At 34.3% G+C, this 26,817-nt stretch overlaps 4 protein-coding genes across 4 annotated transcripts; 3 read left to right on the top strand and 1 right to left on the bottom strand.

Moving 5' to 3' along the window:
- Positions 1-9,284: 9,284 nt before the first annotated feature.
- On the top strand, positions 9,285-13,021 carry LOC121792091 (importin subunit beta-1-like). Its single transcript, XM_042189891.1, has 3 exons — positions 9,285-9,527; positions 10,123-12,546; positions 12,632-13,021. The coding sequence occupies exons 2-3, from the start codon at positions 10,127-10,129 to the stop codon at positions 12,834-12,836; spliced, it is 2,625 nt and encodes an 874-aa protein (XP_042045825.1). The 5' UTR covers positions 9,285-9,527; positions 10,123-10,126; the 3' UTR covers positions 12,837-13,021.
- A 5,234-nt stretch (positions 13,022-18,255) lies between these two features.
- On the top strand, positions 18,256-19,797 carry LOC121771365 (protein NODULATION SIGNALING PATHWAY 2-like). The gene is made up of 2 exons (XM_042168155.1): positions 18,256-19,621; positions 19,681-19,797. Exon 1 carries the CDS (start codon positions 18,533-18,535, stop codon positions 19,577-19,579), a length of 1,047 nt encoding a protein of 348 aa, XP_042024089.1. The 5' UTR covers positions 18,256-18,532; the 3' UTR covers positions 19,580-19,621; positions 19,681-19,797.
- A 165-nt stretch (positions 19,798-19,962) lies between these two features.
- Positions 19,963-23,430, bottom strand: LOC121768654 (protein trichome birefringence-like 34). Its single transcript, XM_042165185.1, has 5 exons — positions 22,955-23,430; positions 22,602-22,776; positions 21,845-22,041; positions 21,137-21,298; positions 19,963-20,363 (listed from the first exon to the last, which is right to left on the bottom strand). The coding sequence occupies exons 1-5, from the start codon at positions 23,353-23,355 to the stop codon at positions 20,021-20,023; spliced, it is 1,278 nt and encodes a 425-aa protein (XP_042021119.1). The 5' UTR covers positions 23,356-23,430; the 3' UTR covers positions 19,963-20,020.
- Positions 23,431-24,687: 1,257 nt separating this feature from the next.
- LOC121763713 (40S ribosomal protein S4-1-like) lies at positions 24,688-26,671 on the top strand. Its single transcript, XM_042159776.1, has 5 exons — positions 24,688-24,808; positions 25,353-25,430; positions 25,512-25,692; positions 25,761-25,858; positions 26,046-26,671. The coding sequence occupies exons 1-5, from the start codon at positions 24,806-24,808 to the stop codon at positions 26,475-26,477; spliced, it is 792 nt and encodes a 263-aa protein (XP_042015710.1). The 5' UTR covers positions 24,688-24,805; the 3' UTR covers positions 26,478-26,671.
- The last annotated feature ends 146 nt before the right edge of the window (positions 26,672-26,817 follow it).

The following is a 26,817-nucleotide window of genomic DNA, read 5'->3' as shown; positions in this document are numbered from 1 at the left end:
ATAATCCTGGAGACACATAAAGGTAAAGGTTCTGTGAGATTAATCATCACTAGGTCGTAGTAGTTGGATCCTAAAACTCTACTTTCTTTAGCCTGCTTTGTATTATTTTGTTTTTATACGTTTTTTATATATTTTTTCTCTAGTTTAATCTTACTAAAACCCAAAAACTCCATGTCTCTAGATAGTATATGACGCTTAGTATATGATAGCCAGTTGCAATCTTATTCCCTGTGTTCGATATTCCGGTACTGACCTTTAGCTATACTAGTTCTATCCATTATTGATGATTATTCAAAAAAAAATTGGCTATAAATTATGAACAAAAAATTAGAAGCTTTTGTCAATTTTAAAGAATGGTGTCAAGAGGTGGAGGAGGGAAAAGGTCGTTCTTTGAAATGTTTGAGCATCGATAATAGTTTGGAGTTTCTTTCATCTCAATTTGATGAGTTCCTCAAGAAGAATGGGATTAAGAGGTATATAACTACGCCAAATAATCCACAACAGAATGATGTAGCAGAAAGGGCAAACAAAACTCTACTTTTGAAAGAATGGGGTGTATGTTGTTTGATTCTAGAATGCCTAATAGCTTCTGGGTTAAAGCTACAATCACTTCAGTTGTACTAATAAATAAGCGCCCATCATCATCAATTGATTTTTGCACGCTAGATAATAGATGGTATGGATCAACTAGAGATTATGGAAGTCTGAGAATTTTTGAATGTAGAGCTTTTGCTCATCGCGGGCAGGGAAAGTTTGAGCCCGAAGCAATTAAGTGTTTAATGTTGTGTTATCAAAAGAGTGTCAAAGTTACAAGCTTTGGTGCATTGAGCCTGGGAACAATAAGGTGGTTATCGGTAGAGATGTGATACTCAAGGAGAATAAGATGTCATTCTTGAACAAGAAATTAGATAATACACAAGTTGAGATGGAACTAACGGATGGAATTTTGTGACTCTGATAATCTACCACTAGAAGGTACTTAAACTCAGAGGATGACATAAAATGAGCCTCCAACAAATGCAGCTGATGAGAATCTAGTAAGGACCAGTCCAAAGAGGCAAAGAAAGTTCCCATGATGATTCAGTGAGTCTGACTATGATATGATGTATTATGCACTGAGCATTGTTGACCATAGGGATGTCAATCGGGCTAACCCATTCGGGTTTGAGCTAACCCGCTTGGGTTGTTGGTCTATTCAGTGCGGTTATTCGGGTTATGAATATTTTGGATTATAAAAATGCAACCCTAATACTTCGGCTTTCAGGCTTGCCCGCTGGATTATTCGGCCAAAGAGCTTTCAAAAAACCTGCATAGTAAAAATATGCATTACTTCCAATCCAAACAATGTTCAAACTTAAAACGAAAGATATTAGATAATCACAAAATGTCAAATACCACCAAGATTCATATTACATGTTTAAGAGAAACAAAGTAGTACATGTTTAATTAAAATAATTTATTGATATTTAAAAATCTAAATTTTAAATTTAATTTTATAAAATTAAATCTAATATAGAAATGAATAAACATAGTGTAGGATGTCAAAGGAATAAGAAAATAAATTTTGAAATAATATCGGATTTAATACATAATTGAAATAATATCTGATTTAATACATCATTGCAATAATATCAGATTGAAAAAGTTAAAAATGTGAAAAGACCAAATTATTCAGCCCCCAAAAAGGGCATTTTCGGGAGAAAATAGTGCAAAAGGATCAATTTCGAAATAAAGCGTTAGTCTAGGGACTACTGGAGATATTTTTAAAGTCCATGGGCTATGGGTGAGATAAACCTATAGTCCATGGACCATTTTTGTAGTTCACTCTAAAATGTATGAATTTGAATGACTTTCTCCCACACTAATAACATTTGAAGCATCAACTAGATCATTGTTCTCGAGCTCATAGGAATGCTTAAGTAATGCTTAAGCAAATCAAGTTCCTCATTGAGGCTTCCTCATTGTTGGATATTTATTTGGAGGAAGCCTCAATGAGATATATAAGGCTTCCTCATCTGAATCATGAAAATGAGGAACTTGATTTGCTTAAGCATCAACTAGTTCATCCATTGAGGCTTCCTCCAAATAAATATCCAACAATGACTTTGCTTTAGACGTTTCATCTTTGTAAGTCTTATATATCTTCAACATTATTTTTAGTATACCGTGAAAATCATAAATAAAATAAAAATATCTATAAATACATGAAATACTACATGAATAAAAAAAACTCACAGCAAGTTCGTCTACTTCCCAATTCAATGCCTAATTTATTGTCTCCTTACTTCTTCGCCTGAATTCATATCCTCTAACTTGAGAACTAGAACTTCCACCACTAGCTTGAGGAACTTTAAATAAAGATAGCCCAACACCCTTTTTCTTATACTCATCATATAGAGTATACAATTTCATCTTTAGCTTAAGAATGTTATCCTTACTTTAAAAAGGATCAATTCTTGAATTAAAATACTCCAAAACCTTCAATATCATTCTCGGATCAAACACTACTCCCATAGAGAGAATTTCACTATAGTATTCCCAATTCTTCTCGAATTTCAATGTCATCATAAGACATATAGACTTGACCACTTCATCTTGACTTTTGGATTTTTTTTTTCAATAAGCATGCAATCTTCTAAATTCCCATAAAATAGAGAGTGGAAGTAGGGCATAATGAACCATAAATCAAAGTAGTGATATTATAAAATTACTTAAGAATTTACACAACATTTCTCATATTTCCCACTTTTCCTATGTCGGATAAGTAAAATCTTAAAATACTAACGTATCAAAAACATGTCGGTATTTAATTCCACTACAAAACATCAAATATGTGAAATTTCAACGAGTAGGCACATCTAAGCAAAATGAAGAAGTGAATTCAATGCCAATTTTCTTAGCACATTCATCAAAATTCACTATGCTTTTACATATTTGACACTTCCTTTAATCATTTTTAAAGCATCACTAGCAACTTTCAACCCTTCTTGGACCATAAGATTCAAGATATTAACATGAAAATATTTGCCATTGCACAATAATAGATTTTGCAAATGAAATCTCGTCTTCAAAATTTTCACCATAATATTATTGGCATATGCATTATTCAAGGTCAAAGAAAAAACATTCTTTTCTATCTTCCAATCTACCAATAAATATAAATATAAATACTATGATTTTGGGATTAAACTGAGAATAACAAGTGTATAAACGTATAGTTATTTCAAAGAAAATAAGAACAATTTTTTGTTTAATTTTTTTTCTCTATTGAGTCTTGACTGCTTATATTTTAAACTGAGAATAACAAGTGTATAAACGTATAGTTATTTCAAAGAAAATAAAAATAATTGTTTGTTTAATTTTTTTTCTCTATTGAGTCTTGACTCCTTATCATAAATATAGGGAAAAAAATATTATTTAAAAATTATAAATTTTGATTACTCCCTCCGTCCTATAAGAATATGTCATCTATCATTTTTAGTCCGTCCCACAAAAATATGTACTTTTTTTGTTTTGGAACTATTTTATTTCTAATTGGGTGAGACTCATTTTCCATTAACAACACTTTATTTACTTTTTCTCTCTACCTCGCTTTTACTTTACCAATTTTACATTAAAATTCGTGTTGAATCCAAAGTGCACATTCTTTGGAGACAGATGGATAATTTTTTAAATCGCATAACTTTCATAACTTTCAAACATTGCGAATTAAACTTACAAACAGTAACTATCCAAAGAGAAAGTCCAAATTGTAAATGCTTAATTTGCAAATGCTCGAATCGTGATTTGAGAGTTGCAAACTCCACTTCGACTCCTCACATACCAAAGTTGCGAACTAACGTTTTGTCCCCATCCAAAAATCTAGATTCCATGCCTTCACTCATTTAATTGAAAAGAATAGTCTCATTGAGTAGTGATCAATGTGAATTTATAATTTAGTTCGCAAGGTTTGAAATCTATAATAAATGACCAAAAATTAATTAGAGTATGATTTAAATAATTTCTCCGAAATAAAATTTTAAAAAAGGAAAACCACCCAAAATATTAGACCTCGGATCCTGCGAATATAGGGGTGGCAAATCGTGTGTGTTGTGTCGTTATCGTGTCGACACGATAACGACACGAACACGACCTGCTACCCTTAGACACGAACACGACACGAACCCATTAACGACACGAAGAGATGCCCACCGGTTCCGGTTCCGGCGGTTAACCGGCGAACCGGAACCGGCGGTTCCGGTTCCGAACCGGAACCGTGGCAATTTTTCCGAACCGGAACCGTCGCAATTCGAGTCGCGGTCCGGTTCAGGTTCATGATTTTTCAAACCGGAACCGTCACCGAACCGGCGGTTCGGGACGGTTCGGAACCGCCGGTTCGGGCGCGTAAATCAAGGCGTCAGGGATGGGGCTGACGGCGGCAGCTTTTCAGCGGCAAAACCGGCCGGTTCCGGCGGTTTTTGGACCGGAAACCGGCGGTTAACCGTGAAAACCGGCGGTTCCGGTTCGGAACCGGCGGTTTCGCGGTTCGGTTGTATTTTTTTTTTTTAATTTGAAATTTGGATTTATACAACAAATTGGAACAAGACAATGTATAATTCAAATAGAAATACGGCGAATAAGGAAGAAATGATATCTATTTTATTGAGTTTGAGTTGTAAGTTGTAACGGACAACGATACATTACAATTTACAATATGTATACAAGTATACAACATACAATAATGTAATATAAATTTGAAATTTGGACTTATACAATAAATTGGAACAAGAAATGGATAATTTAAATTGAAATAAGACGAATATGATGAAAATGATATCAATTTTATTGAATTTGAGTTGTAACGGACAACGATACATTACAATTTACAATACATATACAAGTATACAACATACAATAATGTAATATAAATTTGAAATTTGGACTTATACAATAAATTGGAACAAGAGTACAAGACAATGGATAATTTAAATTGAAATAAGACGAAGAAGGTGAAAATGATATCAATTTTATTGAATTTGAGTTGTAACGGACAACGATACATTACAATTTACAATACATATACAAGTATACAACATACAATAATGTAATATAAATTTGAAATTAAATTCTTCCATTTCCCCCCATTTTTTAATCTATAAATACCCCCCTCTATTCTCATTTACATTCACCACACTCTTATGTTAATAAGAGTTTCTCTCTTCAATCTCCCAATTCTCTCTCTTTGTCTCCAATTTCTCATTTGTGCTATTGTGCTTCCATTTAATTACTCAAGTGCTACTCTTATTACGCATTGTTATACACTTATACTTGTTCCCGTAGTTCTTCCATTTTTCCCTCCATTTCATGTTTTTTTATTTGTAAATTATATTACATTGTTGTATGTTGTATACTTGTATATGTATTGTAAATTGTAATGTATCGTTGTCCGTTACAACTCAAATTTAATAAAATTGATATCATTTTCATCATATTCGTTTTATTTCAATTTAAATTATCCATTATCTTGTTCCAATTTATTGTATAAGTCCAAATTTCAAATTTATATTACATTATTGTATGTTGTATACTTGTATACATATTGTAAATTGTAATGTATCGTTGTCCGTTACAACTCAAACTCAATAAAATAGATATAATTTCTTCCTTATTCGCCGTATTTCTATTTGAAGTATACATTGTCTTGTTCCAATTTGTTGTATAAATCCAAATTTCAAATTAAAAAAAAAATACAACCGAACCGCGAAACCGCCGGTTCCGAACCGAAACCGCCTAAACCGCCGGAAAAACCGGCGGTTCCGAACCGGAACCGGAACCGGAACCGTGAAATAGCCTCACGGTTCGGTTCCGGTTCCGCCTTCGACCGATCGAAACCGCCGGTTCGTGAACCGTGGGCAACACTAATTTTGAGAGTTGCAAACTCCACTTCGACTCCTCACATACCAAAGTTGCGAACTAACTTTTTGTCCCCATCCAAAAATCTAGATTCCATGCCTTCACTCATTTAATTGAAAAGAATAGTCTCATTGAGTAGTGATCAATGTGAATTTATAATTTAGTTCGCAAGGTTTGAAATCTATAATAAATGACCAAAAATTAATTAGAGTATGATTTAAATAATTTCTCCGAAATAAAATTTTAAAAAAGGAAAACCACCCAAAATATTAGACCTCGGATCCTGCGAATATAGGGGTGGCAAATCGTGTGTGTTGTGTCGTTATCGTGTCGACACGATAACGACACGAACACGACCTGCTACCCTTAGACACGAACACGACACGAACCCATTAACGACACGAACCACTTCGGGTCAACACGACACAATAACAATACATATATGATATGACACAATAACGACACTATAATAATACGACCTAATACTAAGTGCTCCATTAGACTAAACCTAATTTAAATTTATAAAAAAATATTATAATATATTAATATTATTTCTTAACATGTAACACGAACACGACACGAAATTTTCGTGTCATTATCTTGTCGACACGATAAGGACACGAACCCAATAAGCTTTGACACATACCCATTAATTTTGTCCGGGTTCGTGTCGTGTCAAAAATTGCCAGACCTATGAACACACTACCAAAACCAAAAATAGATTAGCCTAAAAAGGCCCACCGACGAAATATTTGGCCCAATTAATATAACACTACACGTTTGCAGAAATGAAACAAAAACCAGCCGATGTGGTTTACTAAAGCATCTCTTAAATATTGTAAATTGATGATAATTTAGAGAGCAATCATGTATCCTGAATCCCAACTATTTCGTAGAGTCAATCCAAGCTCTTCACAATATATTCTATTTATTTACTATTATATTCAAGATAAATTAATTCTCCGATTTAATGTACCAAAAAGATAGTGTTATTCAAATATAAAAAAAAATACTTTTATACACGCACATATTTTTCAAGGACCCCAATATATGTTACTTTATCTTATTCCTGAAATTATTGAGTGGTGAGTATTTAAATAAAAAACTGGAAATATTATAAGAAATCTATACATATATAAAAGGCGAGTTTTGAACCATTTTAAAAATATTTATAAATTGTGGGCATCACTTTGAATATTTATAAGAGTGCATAATCAATGTATCATTATAAGAAAGAAAAAAAAGGTCTTTTGTGATTCAACAGTTAAATTCCACAATTAGTATTACCCTACCCACATTATAATAAAAAACGTGTCATTATAGCTTTGACCACTAATCAATTTTTAAATTTAATTTACAGTTTTCTAACTTATTTATCATATTTAAAGGGGACCTTTATAAGTTTTGAATTTGGAAGGTAAAAAGCATTATTCACTATAAATGGAGGAAGTGAAAAGTTATGGAGAGGCATCTATTTTTTACTATAAATATGTTGTTAGCTTGATTTTAATCCTCATATTCCTATCTTTTTTTTAATATTCTTTTTTGAACGTTTTGCATAAATTTGAATTGATTTTAGGTATTTTTCTTTACTCTTCGTCAATATTGCTTTAACATGAAATCAATTTCCGATATGATGAATTTTTTTCATTTGTTTAACATGAAATCAGTTGAACGTTTTGCATAAATTTGAATTGATTTTAGGTATTTTTCTTACTCTTCGTCAATATTACTTTAACATGAAATCAGTTTTCTATATGATGATTATTTTTTTCATTTGTGTATTAATAATGTTTGTTTTGCAACCCCAGTTCACCCATTTTTTCAATTTTTTATGATTGGAGAATTATTTTTTTCTTTTGTTTTATTAATATGATTTTTGCTATTCTAAATTCAAATGTCGCCTTTAATTTCCCATGACTTTACGCACTCTTTATTTTATTTTAATAATGTATTTGATGTTGCTGAGAATTTTGATCTTATATCTTTAAATCTACTAATTTGAGGATTTTGATTTTTTTAAATATCTTTTAAACCTACTAATTTTAGTAGATTATATTTAATATAGTCTATGCGTTTCTTCTTTCTACTTTCCTTGACAATTGCAGAACTATTACTATGTTTTATTTTACAAGAAATCGAAAGTTTTTTATATATGTAAGTTTTAATGGTGGATTATGGTGTAAAATATCATTGGATGTTCTGTAATCTTTACTCTCTTCTATTTCAGGAACAAAAACCACACCTCCAAGAAATGGTATACTAAAGAGTTGAAGAAGCGAAAAAAAAATCTAATTTGCTGTGCGAGGAAGAAAAACAAGCGTGGATATAGGAAAAACAAAAATATACCACAAAACATTAAGTTTATTATTAGTTTATATTTCTTTATTTAAGTGTAGTGACCTAAGATTATATATTTTTAGCTTTAACAATATGCTTTGATATAAAATATTGTTATATTCTTATTGATTTTTTACAACATTAATTTGTGATTTATTTTGACTATTTTAACATTTATCACTAATTTAAGTTTGGCATGTTAATTTCAACTTTAATTTCATTGATTTTGTATTCTTAACTTGAAGTTCGCTTGGAATGTCTACTAATTAACTTTTTTTATATACTAATAAGGAGCTTATGAAATAAAGTAATTTTAAAGTAAATAACCAATTTTCCTGTTCAATGTTTAATTGTGTTCATTTGTTTCATTATTATCAATTTTTACATATTTTATGATATTTTTGAAACTCTCATGACCCATTTAATCTGTTTTGTGATACAGGAATATTATAATAATAATATATCTTTAAATATTTCAATATGTGTAAAATAAAACTTAGGAGCTCCTACGATAAAATTTAGGAGCTCAACAATTATATTTTTTATATCTTGGTGTTGAGTTTTACTATTGAACTAAATATGTTCAGAGTGTGTGTTAACTTTGTTAACATAATTTAATTATAATTATTAAAATAAAATATATATTTGTTTATATATGATAACTTTATTTATAATAGAGATCTAACAGTGTTGTAATTAACATGCGTGTTCATATTACTTTATTTCAAAACTTATTTAATTTTTTTTATTAAATAATTTAAAATTAAAATTAATAAAATAAATTAGACTGTGCATCGCACGGGTGTGAATCTAGTTGATGATAAAGTACAGTTTATATGACCACATAATTAATTAGGAAACACCATTATTATCAAATGAAAGCTTATGGTAAAGAATATGGCCCACAATGCATTACATTTTGGACTCGGCCCAAATGTTTTTAAAGGAAAAAGCTGTGATCAAAATTTAGGGTTTTGACGTGTCGGTGTCTCGGGCAGCTCGGGCAGATTTTGTGCCGTTAACCGTCTATTTATTTTTTCATTTTATTCCTCAAACTTCCCGTCCCGCTTCTTCTCTCTATTCGAATTTCTCTCCCTCTCTCTCTACACGCATTTCATTTTTCAAACCCCAAAGCTTTGCTTGCAAAATCTGATTTGCAGTAGTTATAGAATTACTGTAATCAATACCTAGAGGAGATAATCTGATCTGACATTTCTATCGAAGAATCGTGAAAAGAATCAGTCTAGCTGTTTGATCTACAATCGAAGTGATATTCAATTTGCTGTTTGATTGAGGTATTGTCCGCTCATTTCGTGTTTATTCAATTCAGATCTGTTGATATGTGGAGTTGATTTGGTTTAATTTTCTGCGTATCTACGCATTTAGTATCTGGCTTCGGTTTTTGTCTATTTCTGTTTTCGTGTGATTGTTGAATAGACCTCGGTCATTTTTTCAGTTAATGTACAAATTATTTTACTCCATATGTTATGTTTATTGAGAATGAAATCAATCGAGCTTTAGGTTAGTCTATAAGATATTTGATGGATTTGCTTATCGGTGTGCTAGAATTTAAAATTAGGTCAGGATTCAGTATGACTCGGATTTCACCTTTGCTTTTATATGAAACCTTTTGAAGTTGTTTGCAGTTTGACTCTTTGCATTGATCTCTCTTTGAGTCGATCTATTTACTCTGTCGAGTTTGATTGTATAACCTTCATATGTGATACATATTTTTCAGTTTTGTTGCATTACCTTCTCTATGTGAACGAGTGTGCAGTCAATTGCAGTTCGTGTCCAGTTTTTATTTATTTCAGAGCTTTCATGGTTTCGCTCTTATTTATGTGAACATTGTGATTTATTTTCCTTAACCTTCAGTGCTTATTTGTGCAGAAAAATGGCGTTAGAGATTACCCAATATCTATTGGCTGCTCAATCTCCGGATGCAAAAATACGAAATGAGGCGGAGACCACTCTTGGTCAGTTCCGTGAACAGAATTTACCTGGTTTTCTGCTGTCTTTATCGGTTGAACTCTCTAGCGATGGAAAGCCAACTGAATCCCGAAGACTAGCTGGTATTGTACTCAAGAACTCCTTGGATGCTAAAGAAGCAGCAACCAAAGGCAACCTCGTTCAACAGTGGGTGGCAATTGACATTTCCTTCAAGTCCCAGATCAAAAACTCTCTTTTGAAGACTTTGGGATCATCTGTTAGGGAGGCTAGTCATACTGCTGCCCAAGTGGTTGCTAAGATAGCTTCAATCGAAGTGCCAAAAAAGGAATGGCCAGAGGTTGTTGGATTGTTGCTTTCCAATATGACTCAACCAGATACACCTGTATTGCTGAAGCAAGCAACCTTGGAGGCACTTGGTTACATATGTGAGGAGATTTCTGATGAAGATCTTGTGCAAGAGGAAGTAAATGCTGTTCTAACAGCTGTTATTCAAGGAATGAATGTCTCTGAACAAAACTCTGATGTTCGGCTGGCAGCAACTAGAGCATTGTATAATGCCCTCGATTTTGCACGGACGAACTTTGGTAATGAGATGGAGAGAAACTATATAATGAAAGTGATATGTGATGCTGCATTGGCAAATGAGATAGAGATCAGAAAGGCTGCTTTTGAATGTCTTGTTTCGATTGCATCAACATATTATGAGATCCTTGAACCTTATATGCAGAAGATCTTTGAGCTAACATCAAATGCGGTCAAAGCAGATGAGGAAGCTGTTGCCCTTCAAGCATTAGAGTTCTGGAGCTCTATTTGTGATGAAGAATTGGATATTCAAGATAATGAGCTGCCTGAGAGTGGAAATTCTAATCCTCCACACTCTCAGTTTATTCAGAAGGCACTATCGACATTAGTTCCTATGCTGCTAGAAACTCTGCTCAAACAGGATGAAGACCAAGACCAAGAAGATGGGATATGGAATCTGGCCATGGCTGGTGGCACCTGTCTTGGTCTTGTTGCTAAGGTTGTTGGGGATTTAGTTGTCCCACTTGTAATGCCTTTTGTAGAGGCTAACATTTCAATGAGTGACTGGCGGTCTAGGGAAGCAGCCACATTTGCGTTTGGATCTATTCTTGATGGCCCTAGCATCGAGAAGTTGTCACCTTTGGTGAATGCTGGTCTTGATTTCATGCTCAATGCAATGAAAGATCAAAACAGTCACGTTAAAGACACAACTGCATGGACTCTTAGTCGTATATTTGAGCTGATGCACCTGCCAGCATCTGGTTTGTCTGTTGTTACTCCTGCTAACTTCCAAAAAATCTTGGTTGTTTTGTTGGAGGGTTTGAAAGATGCTCCACATGTCGCAGAGAAGGTTTGTGGAGCTATTTATTTTCTTGCTCTAGGATACGAGGATGCTGGGCCGACCTCTTCGCTGATGACTCCTTTTCTTACTGATATCTTTAGCACCTTGATTGCCACAGCTGAACGTACAGATAGCAGTGACTCTAAGCTTAGGTCTTCGGCATATGAAGCCCTGAACCAGGTTGTTAGGTGCTCAAATCTTCCCGAAACATCCCAGATAATCTACAGACTTCTCCCTGCTATCATGTCAAAGTTGGAACAGACTATCAATCTACAAATTGTGTCATCTGATGACAGGGAAAAGCAAGGGGACTTGCAAGCCTCTCTTTGTGGTGTACTTCAGGTCATCATTCAAAAACTAAGCAGTGCTGATGACACTAAACCCGTAATACTTCAAGCAGCTGACCAAATCATGGTGCTTTTCCTCAACGTGTTTGCTTGCCGTAGCTCTACTGTACATGAAGAAGCTATGCTTGCCATTGGGGCACTGGCATATGCAACTGGGCCAGATTTTGAAAAGTACATGCAAGAATTCAACAAGGTTTTAGAGATGGGTTTGCAGAACTTTGAGGAATATCAAGTTTGTGCCATTTCGGTCGGGGTTGTTGGTGACATATGCCGTGCATTGGATGGCAAAATCTTGCCATATTGTGATGGGATCATGGCGCATCTTCTCAAGGATCTTTCCAGCAGTGAACTTGACCGGTCGGTTAAACCTCCCATATTCTCCTGCTTCGGAGACATTGCTCTTGCAATTGGCGAACACTTTGAAAAATACGTTACCTATGCGGTGCCAATGATGCAAGGAGCCTCAGAACTCTGTGCTCGGATTGACACCAATGATGAGGATATGGTCGACTATGGCAACCAGCTCAGGCGCAGTATTTTCGAGGCTTATTCAGGCATTCTTCAGGGATTCAAGAATGGCAAAGCTGAGCTGATGCTGCCTCATGCTCCTCATCTTCTGCAGTTCATAGAACTGGTTGCAAAAGACCAGCAGAGGTATAATAATACTCAACAAATGGTTTTGTATTCGTTTCAGAATATTGTTTCGTAGAATCTGATGTGTTTGTTCTGTGTAATTCAGAGATGAGAGTGTTACTAAGGCAGCAGTGGCTGTTCTTGGTGACCTGGCTGATGCACTGGGTTCAAACTTGAAGGTGATGATCAAAGATAGTGCTTTCTGCACTGAATTGCTAGGAGAGTGCCTTGTGTCTGGTGATGATCAGTTAAAAGAAACGGCAATGTGGACTCAGGGGATGATCGGGCGAGCCTTTTCCGTCTGCGGCTAAGCTTTGTTTCTCAGCAGCAGGTCTGCTTCATAGCTTTGTTTGGAACAAGTCCTAGTCGTTAAAAATGTGGATGATGAAATTCTTTTCATCTAATTATGAACAACGTTGCTTATCATGTTTCTGTGGCCTGTCATTCTTCTTGATGATAATAAAATTTATGGTTTTTGCCATATTGTTGTTGCTTATTTTGATGATTTATTTTATACTGCTGAATTGATTGAACTTCTTGTGTAGCAGATTAATAATTCTGCGCATATGAGAAACTGCAATTTGATTTTCAATCAAAAACAGCCAATTGCAATTCAGCAAATGAGAAAATCTTTTAACATAAAATTCCTATGAACAATGACGCATACTTCCCTAAACTAGTCATATATCTGAGCCTTAAAAGTCTTTTTTTTTTTCTGGAAATATAAATATTTGTTTGATGAAGCATCCTAGACTCTAAAAGATAAAAGTTGTAACTGTTAATAGAGAGAGGAGTTAAGTAATTTGTGTTTGATCATAGTTTGGTGAATAGTTAAACTTGGATCTGTTAGATAAGTATTTTCATTGTTTTTTCATTAAGTTTGAACCTCAGTAGGACTTGAAGGAATTATGTTTGAGGATCAAGAATAAGGGTTAAAATTGGGGTGAGAGGGGGGACTCGAGAATTGCCAGCAAATCCCAATTTAGGCATCTAATTTCTTCGCAATTTGTAACCGTACATAAGTATGATTAATTTAGAGATAATAAATTATTACCTTCATTTTCATTTATATTCTGTATTATAGAGTCGGCAAATATATTCCAGGAAAGATTTCAACGGATATGGTGGGGTTTATTCCGACATATTATATTAGGAAATATTGAAGATTAGATGATTGACCTTCTTTGCTTCGATATTTCTCTTTCTTTCTTTTTTTCCGTGTAAAACAAACATTATAAAATATTTTAGAGCATCTACAATGGGACGTCCTCTAGAGCGCCCTATGCTCCGCTACATCAACATTCTATTCTCCTACCCTTCCACCTACAGTGGAACGCCCTAAAGTTCGTCCTATAGCTTTCACTACTATTTTGTTAATTAATTTTTTATGTTTTCAAATATGTCAGGCAAAATTATAAAAAAACACTATGATTAAAGGCAAATCCTATATTACTAATTAATTTTTTTTACAGGAGTTAAAAATAAAAAACAAGTTCACTAAATCCAACATTACTAATCCTCCATTCCCAGCTTGCGGCGCAGATCATCGATCATCCACTTGAGGTATTCGGCTTTGCCTGGGTCCTCGCCCTGCATGAGGGCGTGGTGCGTGTCCAACAACGTCCTCCGGTATATATGGAAGAGTGAGAATGGAAAAGTGGAGTGAATGGAAGAGTGAAGTTGGAGTGTATATATATAATAAATTTTGAAAAATTAAAAAAAGGAAAACACTTTGCATCGTCCGCGGTATCATCCGCGTGACCCGCAGTGGGGCAGACGATACCGCGGACGATGCGTGATCGAAGCCCTATCGTCCGCGGACGAAGTCTATGGCGCTGACTATGGATGTGCCATCGTCCGCATGGCTATAGTGGCGGACAATAGCGTGATCGAAGCCCTATCGTCCGCGGACGAAGTCTATGGTGCTGACTATGGATGTGCCATCGTCCGCATGGCTATAGTGGCGGACAATAGTCTGCCCGATGCATCAGGCGGACTATCGTCCACCGCACTATGGATGCCCTTACTATTTATTTACGTCGGGTTGATTATTGTCCACGGCACTATGTATGCCTTACTATTTATTGTTACAATAGATATCGATCGATTATCGATATCATTGTTTTTTATTTCTCCAAAATTACGACCCTGCTTCCTATAATTGTAAAAATGGTAAATCCCATTTCCCTCCAATCCCCCAAAAAATAAGCTCTTCAATTTTATTTCTTCATCCAAAATTTCTTTGAATTAATATTACTTTTTTCAAAATTAAATTATGTATAACTAATTAAACCCTATTTAAAATGCATTACGACATTACTAGAATTGTATTTTAGCTGCCTAGGTCTTACTCCCTCCGTTCATGAAATATTGTCTAAGTTTGATTCGACACAGATTTTAAGAAATGTGAAGAAAAATGAGTTGAAAAAGTTAGTGGAATAAGAGTCCAACATTTATATGTTGTTTTATAATAGATTGTGAGTGTAAAAAGTTAGTTGAAAGTGGAGACCATTTACCAAAAATAGAATAAAAATAAAATGGACAACTTTTCACAGACCAAAATGATAAAACTGGACAACATTTCATAGACGGAGGGACGGAGTATTTATATATTTATCATGTGTTGCTATTTTTGAGGCTGCATTTTGTAGTTGTCACAAAAAGAGATTTATTTTAATGATCACTTTCAGTCTCAATTTCATGGACATTAATTTAAACATGTCTTCAATCATAAGCCTTAATGTTTAATATTTATTCTATTTCATGAAAACTACGACTTCATCTTATTCTTCGACTGACACGCGTAATAGTAGAGAAATATGGAGCCCAACACGTATGTGTGTTGTGACTTGTGAGTGTGTTGTCTTATTAATGAAGGTTTTTAATTGTCGTTGAAAATTAATGCAATTCCATTGAAAAGCCAGTTTTTTGGAATGTTGGGTTTGTTTTATTTTTTTATTTTCATTGAAAGAAACCAACAGTATATACATGTCCATAGACTCCATACATATGTATGTATAAGCAGTGGCGGACGCAGAAAAATATTATGGCAGGGGCTGCATTATATACTTCTTCCATCTTCAAATAATTGTTTCATGTTACGTATTCGTTCATGTAAGGAAAACTATATCATTTACCCTCTTTTATTTTATTTAATAATTGGACTCCGATTCCACTAACGACCCTTATTACATTTTATTAAAATTAATATATAAAAATATGACTTAAATTTTATTAAATTTTTTCACTAACTTTTTTTAACAATTTTTTTCAATCCCAAGAGTTAAAGTAAGATACATAAAATAACAAATCACGAATGGGGGGAATGATTTTTTAGTAACATACATTTGAAAAAATATAGTAGACAAAATATTAAAATTTCAATTAATTAAATCAAAATTGTCTTACAATAACGTTGTAAAAGATACTACCTCCGTCTCATAAAAGATGTCTCACTTTCCCTTTTAGTTTGTCCCACTAAAGATGTCACATTTCAATTTTTGGAAAAAAATTTCTCTCACATTAATATAAATATTATATAATTTCTCTCTCTACTTAACACACAAAACAAAACTCCTAAAATCTCGTGTCGTCCTATAAGTGTGACAACTTTTGTGGGACGGAAGGAATAGTAAATATTACTCCACTTGCGGCAAACTTCAAATTATCCAACCTGAACACATCAAATTAACTCTAACCCAAACATATTAAACTTAAAAAACAAAATTCTAACATTCAATCCACCATAATTTCTTTTATATTTTCATGCTTAATATATAATACATAAAATTTGTTAAAACATAAATATTTGCATAATTGAACTGGAAAGAACAAAAAAAAAGAAAAATTGAGTTAAAAGTTGAAAAGTCAATTAGACATACACTCTTTGAAAATTGAACTTTTAAATTTTTTATTACGTATTGTACTATTTATTTCTTGGGAGTTGGGTCATTTTCTTCTCCAAAAAAACCATGACAGCTAATTTTATTTCTTCATTTGCCTCTGCATATTTTTCAAGCAGAAATTCATTTCAGCCCCTTCCATCATTTAATCTCCAATAATTTAGTCTTTAATCGCATTGATTTAGGAAGGGCTGAAGATTGTATATTGAAATTTTCAAAAAATTTAACAGTAGAAAATAAAGGAAAAAAATTTGTTGGCATGTGCTGAAGCCCCTCCCCAGCTCTACCTGTGTCCGCCAATGTGTATAAGTACTATTTATCAATTGATATGAAATATAATGAAATTCACATTATATTCCTTAATCAATTCCTACTTAATACTTGTTCCAAAATAAATGAGATATTTTGGTTAGGAGAAAGGGGGTAATATTTTTACGTTGGGATTAAACACACTAAGACGATCGATCAGCATCACTTGCAAATATAAATGAAGATCGAAAAATTGTAGATAATGGAGGTTGAATTAATGAATCAAGAAACAGAACAATATGCAAATTCATTTATCCAACAAAGTAAACTAAAACCAACGACAAATTAAAGGCTGTATTTCATATCTTATCTTATAGAGTGACATTTTGCATAGTAGCTTAAGAATGGGACAACAAATCGATAGCTGAATTATGTGAAAATTAATAAACACCCTTTATATCCAGTTGCAATCAATGTCAGAATTTGTTTGATACATCAATGTAAAATTAATAAAAATTATAACTATTATGTGCCGGAATATTGAAGAGGAGTATAACGAGTGACCAATAAATCAGGATTCTTAAATATTCAAGTTCCGATTAGTTCCAATTTAGCAGTTAATATAATGAAGAAAAGGAATTAATATCTGTCGTTTCTTGTCAACGAGAATACATTGCGAAAGTCTGATATAGATGTACTGATTAGTTTCACTATATGGTTCACGTATGATCTAAATTCTTTTTAATATATATGCATAAATCAATATCCTAAATTAATAAATACACGTAAATCACAACCTTGTAAAAGAGGCGACAGCTCATCACAAAAATCATCGTTTTAATTTTTAAATTCCGAGAGATTAGCATATTAATTGGAGGGCTATTGATAAGAACGAATAAAATTGTAGTCCATCTATATATTTTACTCAGATTAAATTTCCAAGTAATAATCACTAAAAGCACCACATCACATCTTTCAATTATTCAATACTCCTATATTAATTAATTGCCTAAAAAATAGTATGTTTCAGTAGTGGTTAATTAAAAAGTGAAATCGTTACAGAAACAATCCAACTGTGGTTCTGAAATTACAAAAATGGATTAAAATCGTGTAATTTATTGGAAATTAACCTTCACATTTTTCGTTACATAATTCCCTATTAGTATAAAATTTCCGAAACTATTTGTAAGCAACATAAAACCAGAATAAATTGCTCTAATCCTGTCTTATCTGATTGACTACTAATTACAAAAGATATAATAATGGTAGGCATTTCTGATCATTTTCATGTCTGCATGTGATTTAACTGTATTATGAACTGCTAATCTAGCCATTTATAAAAAGTTGATAGTTTAATGGAAGGGAATAAACTTGAAAGTAATAAAAAAGAAAAATTAATATTAAAAGTAAACATCCAAGAATAATTCAAGACTTCACCGGGAACTTTACCTTAGTCTCTCCTCAAAATTTATTTTATTTTTTGTGTCGCCATCTTTCTCCTACTTGATATCTACACATATATTTCTATATATATCTATGTATAAATAAATGCCTACTACCATACCTCAAATATCTCCTTCTCTCTGTGATTCAAGAAAATAATGCATCACTACAACTTCACATGCTCACCATTTGATGCAAATGGTGATCAAGAAGTGGATCTTTGTGTGGTCGATAATTGGGAATTTTCGTGTTCATTCATCACCTCACCGGGAGACTCCTCAGTGATGTCTTCAGACTCATGCATCCGCGAAGCTGTGGTTGAAAACGAGTACTATTATGTACCGAAAGAAAGGTGCAACGAATTCCAAACATGGAAGGATTGGAGAGCATTTCAAGGATATGTGAATGGATGAATGAGGATGAGTTTGATCCATCTTTTGAGGGCGTATGGGGAGGCCGTGGAGAAAGGGGAGGAGGAGCTTGGCGAGGTGGTTGTGGGAGCGATCAACGACAAGAGCAGCCCTGTTGGGAGCACAATGGAACGCGTTGCATACAACTTGTTCGGGCACGGGGAATACATGAGGGATGAGGCAGCCACGAACCTAATAGCTGCGTTCAGAGTGATGTATCAGAGCCTCCCGGATGGAAGGGTGGCACATTTCACTGCCAACGCAGCTATTCTTGACTCCATCCCTGATGATGCAGGGGTGGTTAGGATTGTGGACTTTGACATTGGAGAGGGGATTCAGTGGCCCCCGTTGATGGAGGCGTTGGGCCGGAAAGGCACGGCCCTGAGGCTCACATCACTAAGGACTAAAGAGGAATGCACTTGTTCTTTTTGGAAATTTGAGAACACTAAGAAAATGCTTCTATCACAAGCTACACAATGTGGTGTTGACCTCCAAGTTGAAGAAAAGTATGTTGAAGAAATTGGTATTGAGAATGCAAGGGAATGGGTGGTGTTCAACTGCATGGTAGGGCTTCCACACATGGGGAGGAGACTGCCTAGAGCGAGCGTTGAAGGATTTCTCAACGAAGCCAAGGCTATGGTGGAAGGCTATGGGGTGCTAGGAGATGGAGAAGCTATGGAGAGTTGTGGTGGTTATACCTCATATTTTGATTTTCTGCATAGGCATTACCAAGCCGTGTTTGAGTCTCTTGAGAGGAGTCACCTGGTTTATATTTCGGAGGCTAGGGCCGCCATGGAGAGTCTGTTTTTGGGGCCTTTGATGTGTCTGGTCGCGTGGCTCCGGGATTGGGAGGATATGAGGAGAAGTTGCAATTTTCGGAAGGAAACTCGATTGGAAGGAAGGAAGCTTAGGTTGGAGAGCTTAACCGAAGCTAAGGAGATGGTCCGAGGGGAAAATCCATATAGTGTGAAGATCGAAGGTGTGAGAGATCACGAGATGGTGTTGCGATGGAAGGAGACAACACTAGTTCGAGTTTCCACGTGGATGTGAACGACACTATTGGTATATACATGTTAGCGCATGATTGGTAGGCTAGATAACTCATCTAGGGATGGAATTCTATGAATAAAATTGTTCATAGAATTCCATTCCTAGATGTATTAGTCCTTCTGATGATATTTGTATGATAGTTACTGGTTTGCATTTAGTATTCTTCTATGGTCATGTAAAAAATCTAATTCATATTAATCGAATTCTAACATATTTCCTTTCCAAAACTGCACATGGTGAAACTCAACTACCAACCATTTCCTTTCCAAAACTGTAGATGGCGAAACTCAACTACAAAATTGAAAACAATTGACAAATTCCCCAAAACTCTCATGTTGTTGTACATTTGATGACGGCTAAGGCAAAGAAACTTGATTTGAATATAAATTAATATAGTACTTCAATATTTTTTTCTTGCAATAATGCTCTAAGTACATTTGATTATGAATTTATAATGTAAGAATAAAGAATTTGATTCCAAACATCTGGTACTCCAGGTAAACACCAATGCAGACAATCTGAATAGGTTTTAGGGTCAGCTAATTGTGTTTCACTTAGAGATCCATAAAATTGCTTATAAATAGAGGGGTGAGCATCTTTTCTGAAATCTGATAAATGTGTAATATTGAGGTATTGCACTCTCACTCCTCTCTTCTCCAACTTTTCTATGGTTGATTCAACTATATGCATCATCCTGCGGTCTGCCATAACTCCCCAATATCCTTCCTTCATAATTGGCTCAGTTTCGTTGTAGCAATGTTGTTGTACATCCCATCTTTCACCACTGCAATTTTAGTGTACTAAATTAGTAACAAAGGTCTTTTTCCATCTCCTATTACATACACACAAAGATGATAAAGTGATGGTGGGGTCCATGACTCATATTTGTTTATATGTAGTAGAAGATGGAGTAGGAAATGCCATAGGTGATTCTTTCATAGATTTATCAAATGTTTGAGGTTGGGACATGCTGAATGTATGATTTCAAATCATCTTGACACATCATGATCAACCATACTCCCTCCGTCCCATAATAGGAGCTATATTTGGTAGGCACGAGTTTTAGAAAATGTAAATAAAAATGAATTGAATAAGTTAGTGGACCATGGGTCCCCACTTATATATACCACTTTTATAATAAAATATGAGTGGAATAAGTTGATGGAATGTGTGTCCTACTTATCATTTATGATAAAAGTGAAATGTGACTCTTATTGTGGGATATACCGAATTGGCAAAATGTGACTTTTATTGTGAGACGGAGGGGATAACATTTTTTTTACTTCCTCCACAAAAAAATAGTCTCATTTGTGGACGGCACGAGTTTTAATGAGAAATTGGTAAAATAAGAGAGATAGAGAGAAAAAATACTAGGTAAAGAATGATAGAGGTCAGAAAAAGTAAGATAAGTAAGGGAGAGAAACATTCCAATTTAAGAAATAAGAGTAATTTTTGTTGACATCCCAAAATGATAAAATAAGACTATTTTTCTTGGACAGACGAAGTATGTTTTTAGTAAGTTCATAAGTAGGATAGAATGTAATTAAGATGACTTACAATGTATGAGTAGGAGAAAGACTCATGAAGAATAACTTTGTTTTATTTCGATTAGTGTTGAGCTCTAACCAATCTGACCATGTGTTTAGAGCCATTTCATACAACCGCAGGTGCATGTGGACTTTCTTGTAGATTGCATCGGAGCTCTCAAACGATCCCCACCTGAGTTTATATTTAAATTAGGTAAAATATAATACTCCTATACTATATAATAGTATAACACAAATATGGTTTATTGACAATTTTTGTCATTTACTCGCATATTTCGACAAACAACAAATAGTTTGCAACAATGAGGATTGCTTAATTTTGATAAAATGTTAGGTAGATAAGTAGTTAGTTGGTGAAAAATGTTTCATGAAAATATAAGTGTTAAAAAAAAGAAAGCAGCGCAAATTTAATGGGCTGCTAATAAAATAATATTACTCCCTCTCCCTTTGTCCTGTCTCTCAATATGTGTCCTATTTTTGACTCGGACGACACTGAGTTTAAGAAATAAAGTGAGTTGAAAATGGTAGTGAAATATAAATACTACCTTTATATATTAGTATTAGTATTAGTATTACAATAAATGTAAATGCGAATGAGTTAGTAAAAAAGAAAAAGTGGGACATATAACGAGGGTAGTATAATGAATGAGGTTTGAGCAATAGTTGGATATAAATTCATATACTATTTGTGTATTTAAGCTAAAAAAAGATAACTTACAAGATAGTCATGCTTGGCATAATCCACCACATGTACGAATCAAATACAAGTATGTCGGCGTGATTCCAGTGTCTGGCGTGCTTTTCAATTGACTCAATCCTAATCACACGATCACTTACTTTGTGTGCAAATGGATGGTCACAATTAGACTCCACCAGTAGTGGAGACCAATAAAACTCGATTGTTGTGTTGTATTCCTTGGTCAAGTAATCAACAAAGTAATTACTACTTCAGTCGAATAAAGAAAGATAGCTCATGCACACGCTCTATTAATGTTGTAAATTGACATCTAATATAACCAATAAGCTTCATATGATACCCATAAATCCAACAAAGTCTAAAACATGAATTCCAAGTAGAGATGATCTAACATCATATTTTCTATTCTATCAAACATGGCCCAATCCGACAAGGATGAACCATATGTCATTAATTTTGTTTTTGCAAACTTTTAGCAGTGGATTAGGTAAACAAATGCTTACTTTGAGGGAAAGCACAACACAAAAATTAAGTAATCATTTTCAATCACAATAAATTGTCATTTCTTTTAAGACCGCACATTTTAAACAAAATAACTTTTAATCATAAATTTTAGTTTTAGCAATAATCATTTATAACAAAATAACATTAATTATAGGAATACTAAATTTTAATAAAGTAATTTTTGTATACAAGAATATACGTAACTTTTTCTTAAATTTTGATAAAGTAACTTTTGTCCACAAATATTTATAAAGTGAGATTAAAGAGAACTTACTATAGCCTCAACGATAAACAAATTATCTCTTCTAACAACAGATTGTAGCGAAGATTGATTGAGTGAAGACTCGATTAAGCAAAGCATCGATGTCCATTGATTCCTATTTAAAGAATCTCCTACAAAGACAAGCCTTTTCCCGCGTATTTTCTCCAACAATGCCATACCATTGAACCTATGATTATCACCCCAAAAAGATTAATACTCCAAGTGTACTATTAAAAATGACACGTTTTCGAAAATGAAAACAACATCATATCTACTTTTTCCTCTCTCTTCTTTTACTGTCTATTCATTAACTTACAAAACAAATGTTTGATATATATTGGGACGCTAGTAAATATATTGCTGACCTCGGAAGATTGCAACGATGAGGCTGCCATCTCCAATTCCGGTATCTCAAATCCTTCCTACCAAACTTCTCACAAGCATAGTCCCCCATCATGAAAGAGCATCGTCCGTCGCTATACGATGCATTCCCCGTCTCGTCGTAAATCCATTTCCCTGAAAACAAATCGCAGCTCGACGCTGTTTCATTATAATCACCACCCTCCTCGTACTTAATCTCCCCCGCCAGTGATGGCGGTGGAGGACCGGCTTTCGGGGATTCCCCCTCACGGGGAATGCTCCCGTTTTCGCCGGTGATCAGAAGAAGAGCGGCGGTGACGGCTAAAGATATGAGGAAGAGAGCGACGACAGAGTAGTGTGATTTGTTTCGGATTTTCGATATCCCTACATCCATTTTGTTCACCATTTCTCACTAACTCCTCTTTCTTTCTTTCTTTCTACAATGCTACAGACATGAAATTGAAGTATGCTACGTAAATTCAATAATTGGTGATATACTACTAACTAAAGAATATTGTAGATTAAAAAATTGTTTCTATTGTCCTACTTTTGGAACATGATCATGCTGAGAAAGTCAAACTTAGGTGAGAACAAATCAATAATCTTCCACTAATTGAATTGTTGCCAACTACTACTATAGATTATAGTAATCACTCCAGCTGTAATGGATGGAACGTGCATTATGCAACAAATACACACACCACACACATAAATGAAATAATGAACTAACCGAAGACGTATTTATTTACATTTATTTTGATGCAATTGGTGTAACAAGACATCATATTTAAATCTACCTGTTTCGTGGATGTTGCAATACTGAGATTGGATTATTAAGGTAACTATTGTAAAAATAGGTCACTCACACATGATCGGGTTTTCATCAAACTCCTGCACGTGTGGACCTATTTTGATTCCATATAGAAATGAGTCACTCACTTCCTTAAAAGACCTCATAAAGACACGGACTATCTAAAAGTATAAATAAGACAAATATCATCAGTTTAATATGGGATAACAACTACTATTCACAAATTTTAAAGAATTTTATCACCGAAAAAAAAATCAATAAGTGACATTTGAAGGCGTATCCATTTTTCACTCAGCACTTTTATTATGTAATAAAAGTATATAAATATATGCTTACGTTGATGTAACTAAATTTTATGGCATACTTTGTCATTAGAATCATGTTATTACCTGGAAATTTTTAATTTGAAAAGAAGAAACTAAAATCAATCAATATAACCGAAACAAATGTTGTCTGATTGGCTTGATTGTTACGTTATACTCCCTTCGTCTCTATGCAACTGAGTCGTATTTTTTTTTTGGATTGTTCCATTGTAATTAAGTCATCTCTTTTCATTTTTTCTTTAGTAAAAAGCAACCTATTTCTTATCTCCTACTTTATTCTCTCTTCATCTCTCTGCCTTTTTCTTTTAACACAATTTCTTAAATATTGTGCAGAAAAGAAACACCTCTATTATAGAGGGACGAATGGAGTATTAATTTATACTTCAACCAACTTCTGAAAAAATTGAGAAAATCCATTATTTATCAAATTTCCAATATTCATTTTCGTCTTGTTATTATTAATACATAAAGAATTACTATCAACTAACACAAAAATGTGGATGAGCAAATGATATTCGGCCCGTTAATAAATGGGTTCAAAATTTAGTTGGGCCTATATTAGATCAATTGAGAATCCCTTTTAACTTAACCTAACAAAAGTACATGAAATCCCAACATTGCCCTTTCCGTAAATCATATAACTCCTCCGTTAGGGTTTACGTTTCTCCAGTTGCGACAGAAGCAGAAGAGGCGCCGCCCGTTCTCCATCTACCACCTCCAAAATGGTTTGTTGATTTCGATCCATTCTGCGCTTCCGATATCATACATTATCGCTGTTTGTTCATGTTTATGATTGCTAATTATTAAGGATTTTCGTCTGATTTAGTTCTGAATCTCGTTTCCTAAATGATCTCTTATGCAGCTTTGTTTGGTGTCGCAAATCTAGGTTTTCATTTAATTAGTATTGCAGTTTTTTCAATCAATTGTTCACCTTTTTAGTTTCGAACTTTTAGTTGTACGCATAGATATTTAATTTAGGAGATTTCGTCCAGCCGAGGCTGATTTCTTTTCCGATTAGTTTTCCTGAAAAATTATCAGTATTGGGAAGTTTAATTTGAATAAATGTGAGCTTGATGCATGTATAGCTGTATTTTCTGCAATGAATCTCTGCTTATCCAGTACTGGAAAACATTGGATGAACACATCTCTTGATTAGATCTAGAGAAGTATGATTGTAATTTAGCTAGCTGTTTTACTGAAATATGTATTTAAGTAATTGATCCCTAGAAGTATTTGGAAATATGTAACCTTTATTTTGGTCCTAAACAGGCTAGAGGATTGAAGAAACACTTGAAGAGGCTCAATGCCCCAAAGCACTGGATGTTGGATAAACTGGGTGGTGCCTTTGTAAGTAGTATATCCTTACATTTCATGAATGTGTTTTGCATATAGTTTTAGTTTTGACATTGGGTGAAAATGTGTAAACAGGCCCCCAAACCATCATCCGGTCCCCACAAATCGAGGGAGTGCTTGCCTTTGATTCTCATCCTGCGAAACAGGTTGAAGTATGCTTTGACCTATCGTGAGGTTATTGCCATTCTGATGCAACGCCATATCCTTGTTGATGGGAAAGTAAGGACGGACAAGACCTACCCTACTGGATTCATGGGTATGCAACGCGCTTAATACTTTGCGTGTCCGTTGTTCTTATCTGATATTGAAATTTTCTACTTTTAGATGTTGTCTCTATTCCCAAGACCAATGAAAACTTCCGACTGCTTTATGACACCAAGGGACGCTTCAGGCTCCACTCTATCAGGGATGAGGAAGCAAAGGTCTGTTTTCAATTGAATATGTTACTTTGCAGTTGATATCTACTGTTCTCGTTTGATATTTATGGTGCTTGAGGCATATTTTCTTGTGCTTTCGTTGATATATAGAGCAATGGTTATGTATCTCTAAAAATAATCAAAAACCATAGGATGTCATTCTTGTTTGAACAACTTTTTCATGCAATTGCAGTTCAAGCTTTGCAAAGTCCGCAATGTCCAGTTTGGCAAGAAAGGCATTCCTTACATCAACACTTATGATGGCAGGACCATTCGTTACCCTGACCCTCTCATCAAGGCCAACGACACAATTAAACTCGACCTTGAGAGCAACAAGATCACTGATTTCATCAAGTTTGATGTAGGTAATGTTGTTATGGTGACTGGCGGTAGGAATAGAGGGCGTGTTGGTATTCTCAAGAACCGTGAGAAACATAAGGGAAGCTTTGAGACCGTCCACATCCAGGATGCTACTGGGCATGAGTTTGCCACTCGATTGGGCAATGTCTACACCATTGGGAAAGGTAGCAAGCCGTGGGTATCTCTACCAAAGGGTAAGGGTATTAAGCTATCTATCATTGAGGAGGCCAAGAAGAGGATTAGTGCCCAAGCTGCCACAGCTTAGAGAGATACTTAACTTCTTGATTATTGGAATAGTTTTTAGTAAACTCTTGTATTTTGTTGGTCGGCGCTTTTTTCTGGGGTTTAGACATTCGTATCGAGTTGGCTTGAAAAACATAGTTTAAATTATTTAAGTTGGATTTCTAAATTTCGGATCCATTTTATTTATGAAAAGTATCAAATTTTGGTTTCTTGATATTTTAGTTTGTATATTTAGTTAAATGAATGTCTGTTATTAGTGTTTTTTAGCTAATTTTAGGAAACGTTTTATTTTTAACTAATTGACTTAATCAGTCTACGATTAGAACTAATCGAAAACCTGATGTAGTGCCCCATTAAAACCT

This window comes from Salvia splendens, chromosome 2 (genome assembly GCF_004379255.2).
Source record: "Salvia splendens isolate huo1 chromosome 2, SspV2, whole genome shotgun sequence".
NCBI classification, from domain to species: domain Eukaryota; kingdom Viridiplantae; phylum Streptophyta; class Magnoliopsida; order Lamiales; family Lamiaceae; genus Salvia; species Salvia splendens.
The sequence above is the reverse complement of the archived record's forward strand: the minus strand, read 5'-3'. Positions and strand labels throughout refer to the sequence as shown.